Source organism: Nymphalis io, chromosome 6 (genome assembly GCF_905147045.1).
Source record: "Nymphalis io chromosome 6, ilAglIoxx1.1, whole genome shotgun sequence".
Taxonomy (NCBI): Eukaryota; Metazoa; Arthropoda; class Insecta; order Lepidoptera; family Nymphalidae; genus Nymphalis; species Nymphalis io.
The window spans coordinates 4,244,286-4,264,679 of NC_065893.1; the positions used below are offsets into that span (position 1 = coordinate 4,244,286).

Consider the following 20,394-nt stretch of genomic DNA (forward strand, 5'->3'; position numbering starts at 1 on the left):
AATAAAATCTTAGTTCCCAAGGTTGATGGCGCATTGGCTATGTAAGCGATGGTTGACATTTCTTACAATGCCTATGTCTAAGGGCGTTTGGTGACCACTTACCATCAGGTGCTCAGGCCCATATGCTCGTCCGCCTTCCTATTCTATAAAAAAAAAACTTATATTTCATTAGTATGAGACAATAATAAATAATAATATTTATTATAATTAATGTTTAATTATAATAAATATTATTATATAAAATTATATTTTTTTAATAATTTATATTGTAAAGATTTAAGGAATTATAGAGCTATGGTTTATAAGAAATTATTAAAAAATAATAATTATGCACGTTGGCTTAAATCCCGTTTCAATTTTTAACCCATTTAAATGAATTTGAACTTTATATTGTTTTTCAAAAAGTCTTCTTTCATGTGTGATTGGTAAAATTTAATATTTTAGGATTTTTCTTTTGTTAGACACACGAGTCGCTTCATTAATTAATTTGCCGCAGCAATGTTTTCATTCAATGTTTTAGAACAGCAAGTAAAATCGATTCTGATAATTATTATGAAATAAACATTTTTAAATACCTGTGTAATTATTGCGTACTAATTTAAAAAAAAATTATTTGTAATAATTAAAATTCGTTAATCAAATACTAAGAGTTATTTCGCTGTTATATATGGTAATATTATTTACATATCCGTGTATATATCGAGTGCTTACTTGATCAAGATATATTTAGTTTAGAAACTGATTGGTAATAGTTGTAGGTATATTTTAAAGATAAGTCAAGTAACTTATATTCAATACTTGTTTCTAGACATAAATGTTAATATTAATTATTAGTAATAACGAGCAAATTTCCATTTAAAATTATTTAAAGGACCGGTGAGAAGTATTTTAAGTAAATAATAATGATTGCCTTTGTTCATTTTATTTGAGTGATGTTTTTCGATAATTAAAATTACTGACGCAACTCATGATGATTGAAGGATTGAAAAGGGTTGAATTCTTCGCTTATTTGTACGCTCTATTCGAACTATTATTATTATAACGAACATTTTTTGTAATTTTAAATGTAATAAAAAAATATATATTTTTATAATTTTTTATAAAATTAAATTAAATGTAATAAATTAACCACTGTAATCTTATGTTCAATCATTTTCATGCTTTATTTTAAATCAATTATTTGGCTAAGTTAAAAGGTTGTTTTATAATTATAAGGTACATATCTATTTTAATTTGTGATATATTAGTTTAGATTAGATTTTGCAACAGTAACGATTGGTGTAGGAGAATACGGACATTTATATTTCAAATACTCAATACAGTAGCGTTATTTCAATCACTACCACCAATTCATCAGATGGTGTACTGCAAAACTTAGCATTGTTGTATTCCGGTTTGAAGGGTAACAACAGACACATGACGCATTAGCGATGTATAGGATGGTTAATATTTCTAACAATTCCAATGTCTATGGGCGGTGTTGACCACTTACCATGTGAACCATTTTCTCGCCTATCTATTAGATTAAAAATCTACGACATATATAGATACACGAATCAAAATAGCGTATCACAGTAAGTTGGTTTTCAACATTTTACAGTGAGATTCGAAGTAAGTTCATATATAGCACTGCTACGGTGTGTTTCGAGTTTGTCATAGAATAGCTCGACTGTACGCGATAAGATAAGATTCAAAGAACTTAACATTAAAAAATTTAGCTTATATATTATATTTTTATTAAAAAATAAACAAAAGTAATAACATAATTTATATTATCATTTATAATATCAATGAATATAAGTAAAATGATATTAAAGTCAACAAAATATTCAATAATTTATTTATTATTTATTTATTTTGGGAAACATACAGTAACATTGGTAAAAGCAATTATCCAATGAATATGAAATAAAATTTAATATTTTTTATTTCACTCTATCATTTATATTGATGACTTAAGCAAGTAAGAGGATTTCAATTCAATCAATTTGCAACATCCATTCCGTTATTCATTTATATGAATGCGCTACAATGTACTTTGAAATTAGCCTGTTTCGTTAAAAAGTATTATCTCATATAATATAACGTAGAAGGTGATAATTCAATTTACGAATACTATCTTAGGCAGCTACTAAAGGCAAACTGATAAAATGAACAGGATTTAAGTCTAGTAATGATTACTCTGAGAGTAACATAATTATCTGCGTTATAAATACTCCGTGTTCGGCTGAGTGCGGCGGTCCTTTGATGGTTTTTATCAACTCATAGCAGGATCGCAATTGACCTCCGGCTCAAGAACATTCAATCATCACATCCGAACTTGTATAAAAAGGCATTGTGCGTGCTTCAAATGAATCATGGCCTTAATTATCTGATTAATCATTAATCTGGGAACGTGGTACATACAAGAACGTATTAGTTTTATTTTTTTAAATCCATTATGATTTTGATGAGGATGCATTTACAGTATAAAAGATTATACGATAATTAGCTTCAGGCTATTTTTAGTTGTACATTAAATTGGTCATTAAAAAAACCTAAAATAACTGATGGGCGTTCATAGTTGCTACTCGATGTGACACTAGTGTAGTTAATATCGATAAAGGTTTTTAAATCACCGCCGAATACTGAACAGTATATATATACAGATGATATTGTAATTAAAAAAATATAATTGTTTGCTAAAGTTGTCGTCGTTCAGATTCAAATTTATAAAAATATATTCTTTATATAGTAAAATATACCATTTATTGTGGTTTAAGAATCAAGTGAACAGTAGAGAAACAATAAAAATTTAAAGCTGCAAGCTTAACAAACGCTACGAAATTAAACGCTTTTGACAAGAGTTTTTTGATGAAGTGTTTGTGAAAGCTGTTTTTAATTTTTTAAATAGCTCGTTTTTATGATTAATAAGTATTAACATACTTATATCCAATATGAGGCAGCTCTTATAGAGTGTCTGCTCAAATGAGACGTCGGTGGTTAAAAAATGAGTGACAAATCCACACTTCTCCTTTTTTTTCTTTAAATTACATTAAACCAAGCAAATGTAGCGTATTCAATGAAATAATAATCTATAAATTTGGTTCACAAACTGCAAAATATCACTATATACTTGTTAAATTAATTGGTTAAACCCAAACTCACTATGAAACGAGAACTTTAAAAAATAATATTAACACTAAAGAAAGATATAACATGCCTCGGGTTTTGACCAGTAGAATATTATTTTTAAGTAACCTTTAAGATACATAATAGAGGTTTTTTCTTCTTAGACTGGGCTTAACCCACGACGGTGATGGAGAATGTGATGCAGACGAAATCCGCGGATCAGTGATGGCACCAACAGTTCTCGCAACACTACACAACTATGCCTGGTCCTCGTGTTCTAAGCAACAGTTCCATGAAAAATCGAAGTAAGTTCTACTTGCATTCCTAAATATATAAATTCATTTCGTAATATACTATTTAAGTATCTTGATATACATAATAAGATAATATAAAATAAATTTTATGTCCAATAAAAACGTAAAAATCGAAGCGTTAATTTTAAATAGTAATTTTATAATTGTATATAACGTTTCTAGCGAGTTAACAACGTGCCACACAATTTGATCATTAACTTAACGTTTCGTAAGAAAATTAATCAAGGAGATAATGTTGCGACATTATATTTTATTCTCAACGCGAGAAATGTAAACATTTTTCTGTACTTTTGTTTAGTATACTTCTCTTAGCCACCATTATAGCCCACCGAAAGTTTCATTCTTAAACTTGATTAGCACCGCGTGTTTATACTGATTTATTATTGTGCGCTTAACTGAGCGTTCAATGTATCGATGAATGAAGCTGAAGTATAAATTTCAAGTTTCTATATTATATCATATTTTACGTATTTTTTCTTTTGTATTGCTGAACTTATCTTTAAATGTGATCTGTTTATGGATTTAATAAGAATAATTATCATATCATAAGTAATTATCATAACATAAGTAATTATCATATTTTAAAAACTATGCGTGTCTTTACTTGAAAACAAGAGTACACGAGTATGAGCCTTATACATGTATTATTTTTAATTTATTCAATTTATCCCTCGTCTCCCTGCACATTTATCTATGTCTTTGAAACCCTTGATATCTGTATAAAGTTCGTTGCAAATAAAAACTTTTTTAATTAGTTCGTTCGGTGTCTGTCCTCTATCCAATTAATTGCGTATCCAATTGGCTGCAGTCCCCGTTTGATTTTTCTTTAACATTCGATTCTTATTTATGTGAGTTATTATGTTGTGTATATATAATACTAGTAGACGGATGGGCAGGCAAATGGCCCACCTCATGGTAAGTGGTCACTACCGCCGATTTCTGGGCTGTTCCACCGTCGTATTATTCACTATTGTTAGATTTTATTAATTGATTATTGAGTTAGAGATAATAATATTCACAGAAATAAAAATATACTTTTAAATAGTTTCGACTATTTTTTAATTATTGCTTATAACGTTAAACATGGAAGTTTTTGGTCATTGTCTTTTCGTAATCGATTATTATTTATTATTATAAATTTTAATATTTCGATGCTTTGAATTGATCATATTACCTATCTACAATTGAAGCGATTAAGCCAGATAGAAGAATAGTTAGATATAATAGTGAGTTAAATTTAAACTTTATTATATTTTTTTGATAACTATGTACAGGAAATGGTGGTGTCTTCACGAGCGCAGCCAGGACGAAGGCGTTGAGCTGGGAGGCGCTAAGGAGCTCTCGAATTACGTGTTTACTATGGACGAGCAGTGCCGGACTGAGTTCGGTGAAGGGTGAGATATAATATTAATGAGACATAAAACTTTAAACTCATAACAAAGTGATAAATTATACATATATTAAGATTTTTTTCTGTAACAATTACCGAGAAAAAAGGTTTACATTCAATCTAAATAAGCCAACTTTATACACACACCTTAAAATCTAAATTTTGCAAAATCCGTTCTTAGTGCATCTCCAACATTACTTATCAAAAGTCTCCCTTTATTTTCAAGTGTATGTTCTGGAGTTTATGCTGTACGTAGATAGCAGTCAGGTATCATTGTCTTTTTATATACATCTAAGGTATAGGTGAATATTTCAAATGGGCGTGGATAGCGAAATTCGAAAGTCCGGGAAAGCCTGGGCTAAACCTTAGGCTTGATTTCAAAAACAAAAATCTATTTTCCTAATCGGAAGCCATTAATTTCAATAACCCGCAGCATGGCTATATTACGACATCAGATATTTCATCTGACAGAACTTCCTCTTACACATGAAAGTTTGTCCGTGATGTGTTTTCACTACTGAGCAGAAGATGAATTAAATACAAATAATGAACGTGAAAATCAGTGCAAAGTTACAATCTGAAGTTGTTATATTCGGGTAAGAATGCTCTAATTAAACGCACCATTCGGTTATTTATGTTAAATAATTGTGAATTATTTATTTTAATTTGGAAATTTGTCCCGTGTCATAAAATTTTATACAAGTACTTGTAATAGGGAGCGCGAAGAAGTGAATGACAAAGTTCTTGGGTTAGTGATGTTTGTATACTCGTGGGAAATAAACAAAAAGTACACGACACGTTTACTAAAGACGCCTTCGTAAACAAACGTTTTATTCGCTCACTGCGAAATAAACGTATCAAAACATTTATATTTAAAATCCCGTTGACGTTAAATTCACACGTTTTATATTTAAATAAATATTGAATTCAACAGTAAACATGTACTAAATGTAGTACAAAGACTTTTGTTTTCGAAATAATAATGTAATATTTATTTATATGCGCCCTTAAAAACAAAATGGAAAATCGTTTTGTTGTATAAGTGTTAATGGATAAATGACTGCCTTGTTGGTCCAGTGGCTAGATGTAAGACCGCAGACCCGGAGATCCTGAGTTCAATTCCGAGGTCGGGCTATTAAAAAATATTGGGTTTTTCTGTCACAAAATTCTCAATAGTAGCATAGAGTCTGGAAGTTGGAAGTATGTACATTCTCGTGCCTCGGAAAGCACGTAAAGCCTTTGGTCCTGTGCCTGAACTCTTCGTTCGGTCATTTCGGATAACCGTCCCATCGGATTATGAGAGCTAGAGAAGAAAAAATGCACCTGTGTTTGCGCACTCACTTGTGCACTATAAATTGCGCAGTTGGCTAATCTCTCTTGAGATTGACTGCCGTGGTCGAAATCGGTCTGCAGGACATTATTAATGGGTATTATCATAAAATTTTTTTAGGCGTATTAAACACCCAATACAAAAGTGTTTAAAAATTGTAAGCCAGAAAATGCTATTTAATGAAAACATAAATAACAAGAAAAATATATTGGGTATATAAAGATTTAATACACTTTTTAGAGATTAGATATTAGAGATTTTAAAGATTTAATAAGCTTTTGGCCGTGTTTGTTGTATGTATTTTTTTCAGTAATTTAACTTATTTCATATAAAAAATGTGATGTGATATTCGTCACATATTCCTTTATTGACAATATATTTATGTGAAGCCGACCGATAAGATTTAGAAGCGAGCAGACAGGACAAAATTTGATTTACGTTTTTATCGGAAACTGATAATCAATGCTGTTTAATCCGTCCATAGAATAATAGCAGCAAAAATAATAAAGACCGTGAATTGTCTCTATGCATTCGAATATCGACAGGTATTGACGATTTTTCCAATAATCGGCTTACACAGAACCAATGAGCAAGGCTTTGGAGAAACTACGTGAAATCCGAATGAAATTCCTATCCAATAATTGACTACAGTCGGTATCATTGGAATTTGTAGAACGTATACAGAAGTGAAATTTTAAAAAATCGACTTACGGCATTACGGAGATTTACGGAAAAAATTACATTAATTTTAAATAAATTAATAAATTAGAAAGTATGTGGCAGTAAATACTTTATATGGTAATCAAGAGCCAGTTTAAATAAAGGCATAAGATACAATTTTTTTTATATTCAGTGATCTCGGTGCATTTGCAGGGGGTAGATATACTTTAAATATATATTTGATTCATACGATTAATAATTCATAATGTACAGTTAGGTGTTATTAATTTATATGTATGTGCACAAAAATAAATAGTCGAATATCGAACAAATATGCATATTACTTGAATAACTTATACCGTCCTAATTACCTTGGGCTACCAGCCCAATACCCAGTGTAACTACAGGCACAAAGGACATAACATTTTAGTAATCAAGGTGCACCACTAGTTGCATTGACGATGTAAGTAACAGTAACAGCCTGTGAATGTCCCACTGCTGGCATAAGGCCTCCTCTCCTTTTTGAGGAGAAAGTTTGGAGCTTATTTTACCACGCTGCTCCAATGCGGGTTGGAGAAATACACATGTAGTAGAATTTCAGTGAAATTAGACACACGCAGGTTTCCTCACGATGTTTTCCTTCACTGTCAAGCGCGAGATGAATTATAAACACAAATTAAGCACATGAAAATCAGTGGTGCTTGCCCGGGTTTGAACCCACAATCATCAGTTAAGATTCCCGCGTTCTAACCACTGGGCTATTTCTTGACGATGTAAAGAATATTTTATATTTTTTAGAGTTCCAATGTCTACGGGCCGTAGTAGCCACTTACCGGCAGGCGTTTCATTTGTCAGTCTGTCTAACTATTATAAATTAAAAATCTAGCCCTATAAATACCCAACAAGTTTATTTTAATAGTCTATGAATTTTTTAATTAAATCTTTTATATAATGAAAATATAAGTCACGCAAAAATAAGTAACTTCAGTGAAATTCAATGAAAAAATATCTGACTTTGAAGTGGATATACAATACATTTTATACAAGACTCTCTTAGTATATAGATGAAACATATGCGGTGCTTTATATACATAATTTCAAATTTTCTGAATAAAATTATTCGCAACTAAAAGTTGTCTACATTCATTTGAAACTTTATAATCAGCTTAGTTACCGAAGCCACAATAGCTTTTGAGTTTCTGATCGCCACTTGCCGACCGAGCTTTGTTTATTGATTAAATTCTTGACTTCAATTAATTGAATTACATTATTATTAATAGATATATTAATATTAATAATCAGTATTATAATTAAATGTTAATATTATCTTCTAATTAATTATATTATTATTACTCATAGGTGACTCATTCAAATCAAAATCAACAGCCAATCGTTGTCCACTGCTGAACATAGGCCTCTCCCAAGGTGCGCCAAAGCTCCCTGTCCTCCGCCTTCCGCATCCAGTTGGTGCCCGCCACCTTCTTAAGGTCGTCGGTCCACCTGGCTGGAGGGCGCCCTACGCTGCGCTTGCCGATTCGCGGTCTCCACTCTAGGACTCGTCTGCTCCAACGGCCATCGGTCCTACGACATACGTGACCAGCCCACTGCCACTTCAGCCTGCTAATTTTGCAAGCTATGTCGGTGACTCCGGTTCTTTTCCGGATAATCTCATTTCTGATCTTATCCTTCAAAGATACTCCGAGCATAGCTCGCTCCATAGCACGCTGAGCGACTTTGAATTTGTGGACTAGTCCCGCAGTTAGTGTCCACGTTTCGGCACCGTATGTCATGGCAGGTAAGACGCATTGGTTGAAGACTTTCGTCTTCAAACATTGCGGTATAGACGACTTGAGGACTTGACGAAGGTTGCCAAATGCTGCCCATCCCAAGCGAATTCTTCGATCGGCTTCCTTCTCGAAGTTGTTCCTACCGACTTGTATTATCTGTCCTAGGTAGGTATATTCACTAACAACTTCGAGAGGTTTCCCCTCGACGTATATCGGTCCCGGCACGACATGCCTATTGAACATGACCTTGGTCTTGTCCAAGTTCATACCGAGACCGACACACCGGGAAGACTCGCCTAGGCTACGCAGCATTTCGGTGAGTTGTTCCAGCGACTCTGCTATGATGACGATATCGTCGGCAAATCGAAGGTGTGAGATGTACTCGCCGTTTACATTGACTCCATACATAGTCCAATCCAGCGTTTTGAAAACGTCTTCCAACGCGTTGGTGAACAGTTTCGGGGATATTACATCCCCCTGTCTCACCCCTCTGCGCAGTTGGATCGCCTTCGTCTTACAGTCCTGGATGTGGACAGTCATTGTAGCGGCGTTGTACAGACATCTCAGTACCTCGATATATCTCCAATCGATATGACATCTCTGCAATGAGTCGAGCACTGCCCAGGTTTCGATGGAGTCGAAGGCTTTCTCGTAGTCCACGAATGCCATACACAGCGGCTGATTGTACTCTTCGGTCTTCTGCACAATCTGCCGAACAGTATGGATGTGGTCCACGGTGCTGTAGCCTGATCGAAAGCCGGCTTGCTCTGGGGGCTGGAACTCGTCAAGTCGTCTGGCGAGACGGTTCGTGACGACTCTTGAGAACAGCTTATACACGTGACTCAGGAGGGAGATTGGTCTGTAGTTTTTCAAGAGGGTTTTATCACCTTTCTTGAAAAACAGTACCACCTCACTCCCGCTCCACGTTTCCGGGGTCTTGCCATGTTGGATGACGGAATTAAAGAGGCTTGCTAGCTCTTTCAGGACCGGAGTCCCGCCTGCCTTAAGCAACTCTGTTGTGATTCCGTCATCTCCCGGAGCTTTGTTGTTTTTAAGCTGTTCTAGAGCCGCCCTAATCTCTCCTTGGTCAACGACCGGGAGCTCCTCAGAGTAATGGCGCATAAGAGGGGCGCGCTGGTCATCAATACTGATTCCCACGGGTTTATCCGATCTTGAAGAGAACAACTGCCCATAAAACCTCTCTACTTCTCCGATAATCTCAGGCCTAGAGGTAACGACCCCACCATTTTCAGTTTTAAGTTTTGTCAGACGCGGCCTCCCAAACTTGCGAGCGAACACTTTCGATCCCCGATTTTGCTCAATCGCAGCCTTGATGGCACGGGTATTGGAGCGTCGGAGATCGCGTCGCGTCAGCGTTTTTATTGTTCGGTTTAAGGCCTTATCTGACAAAAACGATGGTAGTTCTCGTCGTTTTCTCATGAGCTCGAGTGTCTCAGCAGAGAGTTTTGGTGCGTTGTCTCTGTCTCTGTGGCGGAAAACACTTGCGGGATGTGTTTTGCAGTATTTTGACCAGCGTGTCGGTTCTCTCATCAATGCTGCTTATGGTTTCCAACGCGGTGAATTGATTTTGAAGTTCCATTTGGAACTTTTCGGAGCCTTGAGCAGCTTGGAGCATGGTAGGTCGGAGAGTAGACCTCATCATTCTCGATCTTTCGGCTTTTAAGTTGATATTTAGAGTGCCTCGAACCAAGCGGTGATCACTTCCGGTATTAAACCTGTTGATCACTGAAACATCTCTAAATATGTGCCTTTTATTCGAAATGATAAAGTCTATCTCGTTCCTTGTCACGTTATCGGGGCTTCGCCAGGTCCACCTCCTCTGAGGCTTTTTTTGAAAGAAAGAATTCATCAAAAAAAGCCCCTGCGCTTCGAGAAAGTTTACCAGCATTTGCCCCCTGTGATTTCTGCAGCCCAAGCCGTAAGGTCCGACTTTCGATTCACCGCTATCTTGTACTCCCACTTTAGTATTAAAGTCTCCCATAACAACATTGTAGTGGGCCCTCGAGGTGTCGTTGAGGGCCTTTGCGATGTCCTCGTACATCGCTTCGACCACATCATCAGAGTATGTCGAAGTTGGCGCATATACCTGTACAACCTTCAGGGAGTACCTGTCGGAAAGTTTTAGGACAAGGTACGCTACCCGGTTCGACACACTACTGATTTCCACAATGCTGCTAATGAGATCCTTTTTGACTAGAAAACCGACACCACCCTGGGAGAGGTTATCACCTTCGCGGAAGTAGAGTAAGTTACCGGACTCTAGAGTTATCGTGTCCTCCCCCTGTCTTCGGACTTCAGATAACCCCAGTATATGCCAGTTTATATGACTTAACTCTACTTCTAATTCGGCGAGGTGATGGTCCAGCCTCATCGAGCGTCCATTATACGTTGCCATTTTCAGTCGTTTTATACGGTAGCCTGCCGTGAACCGGTGATTCTTAGCACCCCCTGCCCTGCCGATACCGCGACCGCTACCTTGGTCGGGCCTAGCGGGCTTGCCGGTAACTGGGGGCCTTTTTTTGGGCGCATCTGCCATTAAGGGAGGGGTTTGCCCATACTCGCCGCGCTGGGCAGGCGTGTTGGCGAGCGCAGTAGGGGGTAAGATGTTTATGGGAGGGGGGACGCTGCTGCCCATCCCCCCTTTTCCCCGTCCCTCAGTCGCCTCTTACGACACCCACGGGATGTCATTGGGGGAGTACTATTCTAAGCCGGTACTCCACGGCATTTACTATTGACTCATTAATTATTTAAAAAGAATTTAAATAATTAATGAGTCAGAAACTTTAAGAAATAAATCAGTAGAAATAGTTACTCCGAGCTATAAGACCGGGAGACAGGCGAAGGTGACCCAGATGCAGGGATCTAACCTAAGAGAATATGTGAAAATATTCAAATGTGAAATGTGAAGGTCTCACAGATTGGCGATATAAAGCAGCTGCCCTTTAACGATCGCAATTTTTGTTCCGCCTCAAATACAGCATCTTGCCTCAGCCAAGCAGTTGTACATGCACACACATGAACGATCAATAGGATTTATAAAGATCTTACGGATGCACTGCACTTTACCTATGCCCAGGCTGAGAAGGAGACCCTTATCCTACACGAGACCCAGGGTCTTACCAGCTAGAAAGTGGTACTCATATTGTATACGCGTTGTCAGGGGTAGTACATATAAGGAAGAGTTTCTAACACCTCTCCCTCACATGGCCAAAGTAGCGGACAAAAACTAGTAAAATATAATACAATAATTACAAAAGTAAAAGTAATTTTGAATAAGAAATGGTTTAAAACAAACAAAATCGCTTACCGATGCTAGTCTTATAAAAGTTCTATATAAAAACTGACTTTCTTACTCAACATATATTAATATCTACATATGTAAACGCGTCTAATGTTTCTGACGACAGCAAACAAGTGTCGATCGAACACGTCTGATACCATAAAGTTTACGAATCGGTGATACAGTCCAGACCTTCTGCGATAATTCAGAACTTGATTTATTACTTGAACATTCAATCTTTTGATTGATTGTACATAGAAATAGATTTAAATGATTTGAAACAAATCAAAGATAAAATTCAATAATCATTTAACGTGCTTTAATATAGGCCAATCTCAAATTAATATATATTAAATATAGTAAAAGGGCTCTGTAGTTTTCCTTGTTTATACATGGGAAAACTTGGGAACTAAGACGTGTCCCTTGTGCCTATAATTATACTAGCACAACAACACTAAATAGTGTTGTTTACCGGTAAAAGTAATGGTAAGTAATGGGTGGTACCTATTCCGGCGGGCTTGCATAAAACCCAATTACTAGTAATATTTCCAAGAGGAGTCACTCTAACAAGAAGAAGAAGAGGAGGAATAATATCCAAAAAAATGTTATGGAACGATTGATTGCCTAACGGTTAATAAAGTATCGACTTTACAGACGATAAAAATAAATTGTAATAAAAAGATCACCTCCAGGTTCTTTTATATAAAATCAATAATCATGAGCCGTAAAAATAGATAAATGTAAATTTTCTATATAAGAATAAAGATTATGACTTTTGAATTCAGAAATTACAAGTTGCAAGTTGAGCTATTTGAGATCAAGTCGGTTATAATGTATTAAAAAATATGTTACCAAATTATTTTAATTAGTTTTTCAGCACTCTAATTAAACAACGCTTCCAACTACTAAAGAACTTTTTTCTAATTAAAATTAAACGAAAGAAAATAAAAGAAAGGAAGTTTTTAAGTCTGAGCCACGTTGGCCCAGTGGTTAGAAGACAACAATCTTAAGTGATGATTCTGACTTTAAGTCTGGGCAAGCACCACTGAATTTGCATGTCTTTAATTTGTGTTTATAATTCATCTCTTGGTCGACTCGAATCGTCGGTTAATAATATGTATTAAGAATTTCTCGTTTGCACTGAACACCTTAATTATCGAGAACAAAATATAAGACTATTGATTTACTGTTTTCACTCTGCTACTCTAAAATTTTACTGTCTTATCCTTGTCTCGACTAAGAGATTGTTAAAGTTTTATCTGAATTTACATTTTATCTAGTATTATATATATATATATTTTAATTTATTATTTTTTAAGTCCTTAAGTAAATAAAAATAAAATTAAAAATAGTTACAGTATAATTCGTGACCGCGTGGAATGGTGACAAGGTTGCTAGCAGCATTTCCCTTTTGAATCGCAATTCCGATTCTCAGGGCGGAAAATTAACCAGCCTTCCTGTCACCAGTGGAGGCAATAATACGGGGTGTATCTAGTATAAGATAAATACTGTTGCAATACATATTTGTGTTCATTGGAATTGTAAATTAGTTGAATGAAAATATAATTTAGATGATTATTGAAGTCTCAAATAATTGGTCATATAATTATAAATTATAGGTAAAAATACATGTAATGTACCTATATAATATGCCTGGGAGTTTTATATAATGAATTATGATTCTTAGAAAAAAAAGTATATGAAGAATTTTTGTAGATATATATTTTGTAGATATGTTCTACAGTTTCTATCTGACCTATTTTTATGTTAACGGTTAGTGTGATAAATGAAAAGAACAGAAGTCTGATCGATAGAATGTTTTGATATTTCATTTTTAATGGTGTACCTATAATTATACCAATTTTCAGCTCTAAGCGAGTTATTGCAAGCAATGTTTTGTTTGTCTGTTTTGACCGAACTTTTTCAAATTCTGACTGGCCTATAACCTAATGATTATCGTGTCAATAATTTTTTCCGCCAGTTTCTCAGTCTGCAAGTCGGTGAAGGTGAGGTCGGCGTGCGCCCGGCTATGGTGCGCGCACCGCTCCATGCCGCACGTGTGCCGTTCTAAACGTGCACCACCTTTGGAAGGAACGCCTTGTGGTAATAACCAAGTAAGTTTCGATCTAAATATATAATGTGACACATACTTACTGCGGATTGGTGGAAGTAGATGACCATTTTTTTCCCAAAACTTGCAGGTCTTGTCCTTTGTCGCTATATAAGATTTGAGTTATGATCACAAAATTTACACATAAAAACTTAAATCAGACATCTTTGTCAGGTTCGATCCATTAGTTAAAATCCAAATACTCTACCAATTGGAGAAACTACACTATTTCAAATTGTTAATTGTTTATTCAGTAAACTCACTAAATTTTATAGACACTTCATCCCACGTGTTACGAGATATAGTAGGCAATAACTAGTACTATATCAGACGTGTTACGTTATTGTACTAATAAAACTACGAAATTTGAGTCATAAATGTACGAGCAAGAAGCCATCTCAATTTATATACTAAACCCACTATCCTGAAAGAAATAGTAAAAGATCGTAAAAGATCTTATTTTTTACTGTTGAACATAAAACTGTTACTATAGAAACTCAAGCGAGGGTTCAAACAAACAATTCCTATTATTCTTTTAGTTTAAATGAAATAGTACTTCTTTTTTACCAATACATTTATTGCCATTTTTTCACCACAAAGCAAATTAAACAATGATAACTATATTCAATCAAAATTACTTAACGCTTAATAAGAAACACTAATACTATATGTGTGGTATCGATAAGAGTATATTAAGACAACTCTAAGAAATAATAAGCAATTGACATGATTTGTTTGAACTTCTGACATCTTAAGCCCCAAGGTCGCAGTCTCGTCAAACGCCCTTAGCATTGTGTCTGAAGGTAAAGGCGCCTCGTAATAACCACTAAAATAGGTTCAGATAGGTACTTTTCACTATTAAAATTATCATATGTAATCAACGGTATAATGGTAAAATAAATATTATAGGGCAACGCAACGTACTAGTAAGCATGGACTGCTAAAATAAACGTTATTGTTTTACGATATCGTTCGTTAAATAAAAGCGATTGAAAAATAAGATCTCCAAGATAAACAACATTTTTAGAGATGATAATATTAAAAGTAATTATTCAACCGACTATAAATAATTTACTATTAATTATGTAAAGTATTGTATATGATACACTTATAATGCTAAGTGACCACAAAGGTCTGTAATGACCAAAATTAGAGTTCAATTAAATAATATTTTCACGCTTGTCACATACGTGTTCTGCGCACTTTATTATGCCTCGAACGTGCACTGAATGACCTACTCTAACATTATTATGTCCATACATTTAGTATTACTGGTAAAACTAAATATTCCATTATTGGATAATAATAATCCACAATTAAACATTTTAATTCTTTTATTCGATGAATATAAATCTGATCTTAAAATATATAAATGATAATAATAAATACACCTTCGTTTTTCTCAATAAAATACCACATGATAGATGAAACTAATCTAAATATATCATATTTTAATGTATATTTCGTAAGAAGCATCGGATAATATTTTATTATTATGCAAATTAAACAAACAATTACAAAATATGTACTTTAGTTATATAAAAAGAACTCTACCCACACGAATCGTTGATAAATTTGCAGATGCGCTGCAAAATATGCATATTGCTTGAAATTCCATCAACGATTTTTAACGCGTCCATGTGCGCGCATTAATGCAATAAAATCCTTTTTGAATACGTTACCAGTAAACACATGTTCCCGCCGACAGCACTGTAAATACATAACTACGTTAAATTTTATTCTAAAGCGTTTCATTCAATTGAACACAAAATGATATCGTTACGAGAGAATCTAATATCAGTATATTACAAATTCGCAATTAATGATTTAATATTTAATTAAGTTGCTCAACCGAAGTGAATATAAACAAAGAATTAATTTACCTAGCGGCCTTGGCTAAATATTTTGTGTTGTTTTTGGCACCATCCTCATAATATTTGAAGGTTTTTGTGCAGTCACGGTGACCTGCTAATTTTATGACTTCGTTAGGTACGGCGGTCTTTGTTCAGTTATATTTCCTGGCTAGAGGCCAAAGGGCATGACGAAATGTCATTTTAATTATATATATATTATAATAAAAACGACGCAGTGCCTAAAATGCACGTATCTATGCAACAAATTTTAAATAAATAAATAAGGGACTTGCTAAATTTACAATCTCGAACAACATGGCTTCATCGTGAGGTATCAAACCATAGATACGACATCCATATTGCGTACATGTATTTGTTTATACAAACGCAGATTGATCCTACGGCTATAAGCGCATATGTTTACTGTACTAACCGCGCCACTTAGTTGTGATGACCGACGAAGTGTCTGAAACGGACAATGATTTATTACCCACAGCTGTCGATGTTAATCGTAATAAACATATTAATCTCTTTACACGCATAAATAAATACAACAACAGACATTATTATCTTGTATACACAATATCTTAATAATAATAAAGAAAAACAATTTTTATAAAAAAAATATTTCACATAACATAAGTAAAAAAAAGAGACGATTAATGTTAAACGATGTAAAACACCTTCGCTATCGTTAAGAGAAATAAATTCAAAAATTTGAATTACGTTCAATAAATAAAAGATATGTTTTCAATAATCTCTTTAAAGTAAGATAAAGTAAGCTTATACCAGTTCTTTTTCTTACTGAGCGAACAGCGATAATGATCCTTCTTACGGCATTATAAATAATTCTTCCAAGAAAAGGGCTTATTAAGTTTAGGGTAAGAACGCAAATAAATAAAACAGAATATAAATATGACGGCGTCCGCACCACCAAGAAATCTGTAAACAACATGCACCACCAAGAAATCTGTAAACAACACGTGCAACGCTCACGCCGCCTAGCGCATCGTTCGATACTCACCCTACTACTCGAGTCGTTGTGATCAGTACAAAAACACCGGAGCAACCGCAAGTAAAACAGCCTAGGCTCTGGCATGGCGCGGTACACTTGTTGTGTTCTGCTAGTAGCTTATCCTAGACACTCTGGATAATTAATTTGTGCAAACGAATTAATTATTATTCTCAACTTTAAATTTGTCTTAGTACCTACAATTTATAGTTGATAGCTATCTTGGACTTATTTTATCATCATATCTGCTTCTTTCATTCATTATGTCCTACCCATTTCCTACAAATACATAGATTTAAAATGAAACATCTGCGGCGACTTACAAAGGAAATAGAATTTTTCATTTCCGTTTTCTGATACCTAAAGCGTTTACTCGAGCGATATAAATAAAATGAAAGGTTCCTTTAGAAGTTTTTAACGCATTTAATGTAATATATTGTATTGATATGTTTATGATCTAAGATTAACATAGCAAGCATAATATGATATAAAATTAACATAAATAATGTATTAAATATATAACACATATTATATATTTCTGCTTACTTTTTATTAAAATAAGTTAGCGAATTTGGAAGTTTGAGAAACTAGTTTAGTGTTCCGTTTTTCGAAACTATTCCATCTTATTCTAGATGTATTACTATTTACACTTCTATAGATTTTAAAACTTTTCTCAGCTTGCATCATTCTAAATTATGCATGAAGTTCTTATTCAAATATTTATTATTTAAAACTTCATCAAAAAGGATATTATCCCTTTTTTATAACAAAAGAAGTTTCTGAAGAACCGTGTTGACTTAGTGGATTTTTTCTTTAATTTTACTTGCATATTTGCTTCAAATTTTATTGTTTTAAACATAAAATAGTTCAATAGACATATATTATACATCGGTGACTTATACAATCAAATAATGTAAGGCCAGATTCTAGATTAGACATTACATTTGTTAAATATTTTAATTTCGCAGGTATTAAAATTCAAACACTCTTCTCCGTCTTAACAATTTTATTATTTTAATACAACTCAATTTTATCCACAGTGGTAATAACCAACTTATTTCACAACTCCAAAATTACCGTCCCTCTTTTTTAAAAATCAAACAATGCAAGCTTCTATTTAGTACTCAACTGACTAATCATAATATAATATTTTTCGGAACCGGTAGTCAAAATAGAGCTACTAAATAATTAAAGTACGAAATATTTAATTTTTTTTTTATATTCGCCGGGAGGGCAAATGACTCTACTCCACCTGATGGTAAGTGGTAGTAGAGTCCAAACGCGACGACGGCCAGTACTTACGGGAAAAACGTTCTGCACTAGCCGCCTTCGCCTTGCCGGCCCGCAAGATGCCTCTTCATGCCTCGTTTGAAGGAACCCGGGTTGTAAGAGGAGGGGAACACGTGAGCTGGTAAGGAATTCCATTTTTTGGAAGTGCGACAAAGAAAGGAGTAGCCAAATTTCTTTGTTCGCGATGGAATTGATGTCACAGTTAGGCGGTGACATCGAGAACCAGCTCGCGTGGACTTCAGAAGGAAGGGGGAAGCAGGAATTAGAGAGAATAATTCCTCAGAGCACTCGCCGTGATACAGTCGATAGAAAGCGCTCAGTGCTGCTATCTCACGACGCAATTGTAAAGTTTCAAGGGTGTTTGTGACCTTTACGTCGCCAATAATGCGTACGGCACGTCGCTGCAACCGGTCCAAGGCCTCAAGTAGGTACTTAGCGGAGCCATCCCAAAGGTGCGAGCAATATTCCACGCAAGACCGTACCTGTGTTTTGTACAGCAGGCACAGTTGTTGTGGCATGAAAAAGCGCCGCACCTTGTTCAGAAGTTTCCGTGAAGCTGTTTTTATAACAGCCTCGATGTAATCCCTTGGACTAAGGTCGCAGCGAACGTCAATCCCCAGCATGGCGATTTTGCTTTGCATCACCAGCGGAGTACCAAAGAGGGAGGGAAGAGGGGAAAATGTTGACTTTTTCGCCGTGAGAGCGCATACCTGTGTTTTCTTGGCATTAAACTCAACAAGATTATCAGAGCCCCATTTGGCGATGAGCTCTAACGTCCTATCGAGCTCAATGACAAGATCCTTCCGCCTCTCCTCAATTTCCGCTCGCCCAGCCACTGCGCGTCCGTGGTATCCACCATGCACTGTACTATCGTCTGCATAGCAATGTATGTTCCCAAGAGAGAGCATATCATTGATATGCAAAAGAAAGTGTGTGGGAGATAGCACAGATCCCTGGGGGACCCCAGCATTCACTACATAGAATTGTGAAGCGCAACCATCAACTAAAACACGAAGGCTACGCTTGTGTAGGAAGCTGGCAATCCAGGTGCATAGCTGAGCAGGCAGACCATATGCCGGCAGCTTGGAGAGAAGACTTCTGTGCCAGACCCTGTCGAAAGCCTTGGAGATATCGAGGCTGACAACCAACGATTCTCCATGCTTGTCGATAGCTTCACCCCAGAGGTGCGTTACGTACGCTAGAAGATCACCTGTAAATATTCAATATAAAAAATAAACAAGCAAAAATCACGTTTTGTAGTAAATATGACAATAATATAAATTATAAATTATTACATTCTTTTCATAATGCAGACTTATTTTAATTGACAATTTTTTCGTGTTATTTGGTGTTTTATGTACAATAAAATGAACAAACAAACAGACAAACAAATACTACATACTACAACTAGACTATGCTACAAACAATCTTTTTTATTGACTAACATGAACATTCTATAAAAATAAAAATGTCAAAAAAAAGGTTGTGACACAAGGTTTCTTGGAGTTCACTTCACTTCGTATCAAATTTCATCAAAATTGTTTCAGTGATATAGCTGTGAAAAAGTAACAGACAAAGTTAATTTGGTATTTATAACTATAAATTACAAATCTAATTTTCACCCACCTTAGTTTCGAAAGCAATAATAAATTATAATGACATGTAATTTTGTTTATTGAATATATTTATTATTGTTGTAGTGGTGCGTCGATCGAGTTTGTGAGCCTATGCCAGGCCATAGTATAGAAAGCAAGAAGAATGAAGAACAAAAACCTCCCGAGTGGGGAGAGTGGGCCGCGTGGAGCAAGTGCAATGCTGACTGTGGGTACGGACTGCGCACTCGCATTCGACGATGTCGCTACAAAGGGTAAATGCTAAAAATTTAAATATTTAAAATATATTTTTTAGCTAAATCATATTTGAAACTACAATAAACCAACAAAACTTGGCAGACGCCGTATATATATCGCTCATATATTTTATAGCGATGAGTTGAACGGTATATGAGCTAATGTGATTTAGGATTTTAGTTATCTACTGGAAAACCTAATAAGGCTATTAATATAGTGTAACTAACTTAAGTGATAATAATATAAAATTGATCGGTAAATTGGGCTTAATAACTGAAGATCAAGTTATTGTAAAAAATATATGTGCCCATTATTATGGTGATCAGTTTAACAGTGTCGTAGTCTATTATTTTAAATCCAATATATCGACATCCAGTCAAGTACCA

General features: G+C 35.0%; 1 protein-coding gene across 1 annotated transcript in view; it reads left to right on the forward strand.

Moving 5' to 3' along the window:
* LOC126769259 (A disintegrin and metalloproteinase with thrombospondin motifs 3-like) overlaps positions 1-20,394 on the forward strand; it is a 62,741-nt gene that overhangs the window by 12,889 nt on the left and 29,458 nt on the right. The window contains exons 5-8 of the mRNA XM_050487918.1: positions 3,276-3,416; positions 4,700-4,819; positions 13,875-14,007; positions 19,859-20,025. Of these exons, the coding sequence (XP_050343875.1) occupies positions 3,276-3,416; positions 4,700-4,819; positions 13,875-14,007; positions 19,859-20,025 (561 nt within the window). The remainder of the gene's footprint in view (positions 1-3,275; positions 3,417-4,699; positions 4,820-13,874; positions 14,008-19,858; positions 20,026-20,394) is intronic.